We start from the raw sequence: 6,710 nt of genomic DNA, 5'->3' as shown, positions 1-6,710 counted from the left end.
GAACGGATTAGATCTTGTGCAGGTGTGCCTTATTTACACGTGTGAGAGGGGAGTACGGAAACATTTCACTCGCTCAGTGCACTGAGCCATTTCCTCGATGAGAAAGACAAAAAATTACGACGGGAGAATGCGTTTCTTTTAAACTGCTTTGTGCTTTTGCCCTAACCCCCCCACCTTTGTGCTTCTAGAAACCAAATGCACACAAAAGCTATACAGTTCTTTTATATGTGGTACATGATTGATGAATCATAACCGTCCATCTTCTAGTCCTTACTTTAGATGGTCCACTCTACATAAATAAACGGTGATGGGGCATTCCCCTTTCGGTATGTACTAATTACCGTTTTTTATTTCCAAGTCCGCATGAGGATTGAGGACCACATGGACACTTGCCGTTGTATTAGTGGTTTGATTTCTTTGCTGTGGGCCACAGATGAAAGGGCCCAAGAGATAGACAGTCCGGATTCACCAACCCTACCAAAACGCGTCCAGTGGAGTTGCAATAAACCAAGACTCGTTCATCAAGCGATGGACTGGAGTATGTGTTGGCCCCTTCATAAAATACAAAAGGATAGCGTTTTTGCACCCTGTCGGCCGGCTAATTCGACAGTGGAAGCCTTGCTGATTTATATGCAGGCACACTTGCCATTATGCATGGGTGTGACATCTGGGTTTTCCATTAGGTGGGCCACACTGTTTTGATCCTCTGGCCAAAACATCAGGACGATTTGACACCTCAGATGTGCTACATCACACTCAAAACAAATGGACGGCCAGAAAAATTTGTTGTAACTATCTATCAGTTTCTTTGTAAACTGTGGTCCACCTGAGGAGTGAGACAGACTGTTTTTCAAACATAAGACTGGAGCATCGTTTCCAACAAAGATTGATAACTCAATCTGGTAGACATGTTCCATATTGGCACGTGTGCCTGCGTGTGGATGGACAGAAGATCTCCACAGGCATGTGGAGTTAGCTAACTTCTAGATTAAGATGCACAAAATCTAAAATGAATAATGTTAATGATAAGGTGGGCCTACCTTGATCATCACTGATGATCAGGCCCAGGCCCGACCCAGGCCCATATGTATGTACACTCATTCCATCATCACATGGTTTCACATTGTTTTTTGGCCCACTGTTTGGAATGGCTATATTCATTTGTCCAAGAAAAGAAGATCATTACCAAGAAAACCCATAGAGCCCATATAAGGCATTTCTTTTCCATCCTAACCAATATCATTTAAAAAAGAAAAAGAAAAAAAGAAGGCCTAATTGGATTTTGTGACTGGATTCGGCCATCGGGCCGTTCCAAATAATGTGGGGCCAAGCTTGTCCACTTGTTGCAACTTGGGCTTCAGCAAGAGAAGCCCAACTAGCTTGGGCAGAGAGTCAAGAATCTCATTACCTAAAAGTAGACCCACTGGGGCCATGTTGGTGTATATCAATTTTCCTCAAGGCCCAATCTAAGCTTCTGATCATCTTCTATCCTCGGGCCCACTTCAAAACACCAACATCCTTTTTGTGGGTTAGGCAGAAGCAAAATCACATTGTATTTTTTTAAATTTAAGTTTGGATGATAGTTCAAAAACTCGGCTTAGGTGCGAGTTGCCTGAGTCAACCAGATGTCACCATGACTCGAGAGTCGATTCAAAATATTAAATAAGAGGTCTTAATTCCAACCTATAGCTTGGCTCCATAATGAGAAATACCTTTCGCAAAAATCAGCCCAATCCACTTATTAAGTTGGCCACAACATAAAAAATAATGTGTATCACCTGATAAATGACAAAATACAAATGTGGCCCACTTCATGAATGGATGTGGCTGATTTTTGCACAAGCTGATCCTCACGATGGAGATAATTTATTAGACAGGTTGGATGTTGCGCTAACATGATAGGTCGGGCAGATGGTAACTTGTCGTCCAATCAGTTGAACTTGAGATTTTCTTGTAGAATAATGTAGAAAATTCTCAGAAAAACTCATGCTGGTTTTCACAAAACTCAATGAGTTTTTGAGTTGACTCGACTGGGTTTCAATTTGAGTTGTTGGGCTTGAGAAACCCCATTTTGCTACTTGAGATTAGGCTTGGGCTTGAGAAACCCAAATAGGTAGATCACCCAAATAATCCAAAGAGGAGTATCATCTCTCTCCTGTATGGACTCTTCAAGGAAAAGTTTCAAGTGGGCCATGCCAAATGACAACCGTTCTTGTTCGTTAGGGTTTTTATAACATAAAAATAGAATGTCATTTGCTTCTCTTTGTTTAGGGACTTAAATTAGAATAGGGTAGTTATGAAAGATAAACCATTTTTAATAAGATTCATAGGCCACAGGTCTTTCATAGTCCAAAAAGTCAAGCTACAACTCATCTCTTTCTACACTCAAACCCGTTCAAACACCTTTCAACGCGGTTACAACTTACAACACGCTTTTATCTTAGCTTGCAAACGACCATCTTCGTGTATTTCAATGCCATTTGTATGTCGCTTAAGGTGAAGAGAAATGTTAACGTACAACGTTTGTATGTGAACTTTCAATGACACAATGTTTTCATTCCAGGCGACATGTCACTTTTTAGACCATCCAAGCCATGTAAAGGGTGGGCCATGCAAAAAGATCACTTGAGGTGAAAACTAGGATGGTCCACTCTAGCAGACTACACCATTGAAATCAAGGGAGAGAAAATGTTCTGAGGAAATGGGTGGGTCCATATCACCATGAAATCTACTAAAAGCATGGGCCTGCTTGGTGGGCCCACCACTCCCAAGTGGTGGAACCTTTTACTTGATCACAGTCAATTCATGATTTGATGATGATCACTCTAGTAAACAAGTATGATCTCATTGTATTTTATACATCATGTCATTTTTCTTTTTATTCTAACAGCTGTATAGCTACAACAACAATAAAAGATAGCTACTCCCTTTATTTTTAAAATGGTCCACCCTCTAGTCTTCCTTCTGGCATTAGAATATTACTAGACTGTACCATGTCATTCCAAAACTATGGAAAGAAAGGGTGTATGTTTCAAAAAGTACAAATTTCCTGTATAAAGCATAAATGGTATTTTTATCATTTGTAGGGTCATTCTCATCCAACTGCCTAAGGTCATTCCAATGGTTTGTGTCATATGAGAAACGGTCCAGTCTTCTTATGATGCTCCTGATTTTTGTAGTGATACATGGACATCTGATCAATGGATCAGGACTGTCCATCGACACACATATAGGCCACAAGAAAAAAAATCACCCCAACCAGACGATCCTATCCATCCACAAAGTTGGCTTTGCCTTTTATAACCATCGAATTTCAAATCCACTGGTAGGATGGTGAGTTCAATATGATTCATTAAATTGTTGAGCAATCCATGATGGGATCCACTTAATAGATGGTTCGAATTGTATATTAGACCCAGAATGATTTTGAACCCTAAGAAATCTCTCTCTCTCTCTCTCTCTCTCTCTCTCTCTCTCATGTGAACAATGTCTTTATTGCACGGTGGTCCATGAAACATGCCAAACTCAATTAAACTTATCAGCCCATCCTAACCATCCTAACAACGCTTGAAAAATGGACAAACGTGATAAGGTAAAACGAAAGAGATCATTGATCTATAGGAACCCATTGTGGACTGATCATATATCTCAAGAATCATTTCTGCGGATGATCGCATCCATACAATGCTGTTAATGTTTCAGATGGTTAGGATCATCAAATTAGGGTGATCTTGACATGGTGGACCATGAAGAGTAGATTGTACTTCATTGACTATCCTAATTGATATCTCGATTATCCATGAGACCAATACAACTCATTTGCTCCGGAATAGGGTGCAAACTAGTTGTCCATGATCATTCCCATGAGTTTAGGGACACACATGGAGGGACAGATTAATTGAACTGCACGTGGTATTGATTAGATGGTTTGGATCATCTGATCTGTCTTACTTTTGCACAGTGGGAAATTAATTAAGTGGGTTGAATCACATGGACAATTTAGATTGATGATTAGGCTGTCCACATATACCCATTCCAACCCATGTGATTTTTTGGGCCCACCCACTATAGGACTTGCTGAATTAATAACATGGGATCTTCTGCTTGCAAGGCATGTGAACAGTAAATGATGTCCATCCATCAGGTGGGCCCTACCATGTAGAGCCTTGGTCAAACCCAGTCAGGAAACTCATCATGTAGAGCATAGTCTACGAAACAAGAATAGATGTCTAAAGCAGGTTCTTTCTACGGTCCATTTATTTGTGCGCTACACTATGGCCCACTCAATGAGTGTATACTGCCCTATTTTTCGTTAGGGCATCATTTCTGTGGGGTCCACAAGGTGAACGAATCAGATATTGTAGATGTGAAGTGGTTTTGAATAGTTAGAGGTGAAGGTAAGAGAGAGAGAGAGAGAGGAGAGAACAAGACTCGTTAAATCCTTTTAGAAAAAGGACTAGTTGAAAAGCAACAAGAGATAGAAATTGGAGACAACTCATGCCAAAGGAATAGAGAAAAAAAATGTGGAGAGTAAGGTGGATCCACTTCATATAGCCGGCCAAATGAATAGATTTGCGAAGAATACGTCAAAACCATGTCCCCTTTGCCGATGTCCTTTTCTTGTCTCTTCTCTCTCACCCTCCGCATCTCCCTCCCCCTATAAGTCTCTCTCTCTCTCTCTCTCTCTCTCTCTCTCTCTCTCTCTCTCTCCTACCCTTTGATAGATCATTCCCTTCTTCATATCAAGCTCATAGGATTTGTTCTAAGAGTTGTCATAGTGCCTCTCTCTCTCTCTCTCTCTCTCTCTCTCTCTCTCTCTCTCTCTCTCTCTCCCCCTTCTTTGAAAGATCATTTCACTTGGTCATTTCAAACTCACAAGGGTTGTGACACACATCACTACATACCACTAAGTCTTTATGATGGAAACTGGTCAACCTGAAGACTCCAAGGCTTTGTCGGCAGAAGCCGACCGGTCTGACTCAGTCAACGACGATGCGGGCATCGGCCGATCCTACGAATGCATGTTTTGCAAGCGAGGCTTCTCGACGGCACAAGCTTTAGGCGGGCACATGAATATTCACAGGCGCGATCGTGCCAGGATCCGCCATCAGACATTTCCTTCAGTCTCCATGAAGCCCGACGACAGTGATCCTCCCAATCTAGGCTTCCTTCCTCACTTCCCCAACCACCCGGCTTATCATCCACCAGTCTCTGAGAGTCTAAGAAATTATCACATGTATCTTCCTGCTTCCACATCCGGTGCCAGACACCCACAGGCACTCCGCTCAGATAATCCACCCCTAGAGCAGCTGCATCCATTGAGTCTTTTCGGAGACGATTTGCATGTGGGACCAAGCATACCATCTGATCCCACAGGTGGAAGGGAAGAACAAATGAAGGGACAAGATGTTGATGATGGTGAATTGGATTTGGAGCTTCGACTGGGCCATGAACCATAGATATGGGTATTTATCCATATCTATCTATAGAATAGATGGTTTTATTGTACAGTTAATTTAACCACATATATGTTCATCAAGATGCTGCTGCCCTCTTGTGACTGCACAATTCATTTGAATCTCGCAGCCACTTCGCCTGAAGTTTGCCTCGCGATCGAGGCATGTTGCCCTGATTCGCCGGTTGTTGTGTCCTCAGAGCCATCATGAAGTTTATACATCCGCACATACAAGGACTGATGGTGTGGATCCCTCTACACCATACGTGCATTGCGTTAAAGATGCCTACTCACAGCAGTTGGAGGTAGTTACATTGTGTTCCTTATATTTAATTCTCTAACCTTAATCTTATTAGGGTTTTATATATAGGATAAAACATTGTGAGTGGTTTATACAATATAAGGTTTTTTTTTGCTTTAGGGCAGTTAGCCTTAAAGTTTCATTGAAATATTTGTTTATTGGGATTGTCATATTGTAAGTTATATTTTGGTTACAATATTGGATGCATGAGTTGCTTATAATAACTAGAAAAGTTATATTAGTGGTGCTAAGCTATGTCTTTTATTGCATTGTATTTTTCATATTTCATGAGTTTTATGAAGATTGTACTTGTGATTTTAAAAAATGGGGCTTTCTGTATGTTTTCATATTTCATGAATTCTATGAAGATGCTTATGATTAAAAAATGGGGTTTAATATGAAATGAATTTCTGGTTTTCTTTCTAGTATTGTTTGAAGGTGAGATGCAACACCATATAAGCTTGATAGTGATTTAAAATTAGCTACACAAGCTTTTCTAAGAGAAGAGGTATCCTAACAGGGTGGAGTGAGAGTTGGAGAGCGGCATAGCAGGTATCCTAACAGATATTTCTAATTGGGTTTTTGACAATCACATTTTATAGGCATGACCAGTTCCACAAACGATCTTTGCGTTGTAGGAGAAGTGTGTGCACTGAGAGCTGGTTCATATTGTGTGCACCAATGTTGGAGTTTTTGTAAATCAAATTTTTTTTAAGGAATGTGGATATGATCGAATATTGCAAAAGCGTGCTATATTCCCGAAAACCTTCTTTGGGTGGTAGGAGAAATGTGTGAACCAATGTCAGGCTCTTTGTAAATTGATCAAAAAATTATAGGAATGTGCATGTCTGGTTGGATATTGGAAAAGTGTGATGGTTTTTCAAAATCCCATTTTTAAAGCGTGATGGATTCCCACAAATCATCTTTGGGTAGTAGGAGAAATGTGTGCAGCGA

General features: G+C 40.7%; 1 protein-coding gene across 1 annotated transcript; it reads left to right on the top strand.

Annotated features, from left to right (window-relative positions):
- The first annotated feature begins 4,919 nt into the window (after positions 1 to 4,919).
- On the top strand, positions 4,920 to 6,200 carry LOC131230585 (zinc finger protein 8-like). The gene has a single exon (XM_058226489.1). It carries the CDS (start codon positions 4,920 to 4,922, stop codon positions 5,457 to 5,459), a length of 540 nt encoding a protein of 179 aa, XP_058082472.1. The 3' UTR covers positions 5,460 to 6,200.
- Positions 6,201 to 6,710: the final 510 nt, after the last annotated feature.

The sequence above is a fragment of the Magnolia sinica genome, chromosome 17 (genome assembly GCF_029962835.1).
Source record: "Magnolia sinica isolate HGM2019 chromosome 17, MsV1, whole genome shotgun sequence".
Taxonomy (NCBI): domain Eukaryota; kingdom Viridiplantae; phylum Streptophyta; class Magnoliopsida; order Magnoliales; family Magnoliaceae; genus Magnolia; species Magnolia sinica.
The sequence above is the reverse complement of the archived record's forward strand: the minus strand, read 5'-3'. Positions and strand labels throughout refer to the sequence as shown.

What these genes read in the sequence shown, in the direction of transcription:
- LOC131230585 (XM_058226489.1), top strand. Translation starts at nt 4,920, where the DNA reads ATGGAAACTGGTCAACCTGAAGACTCCAAGGCTTTGTCGGCAGAAGCC.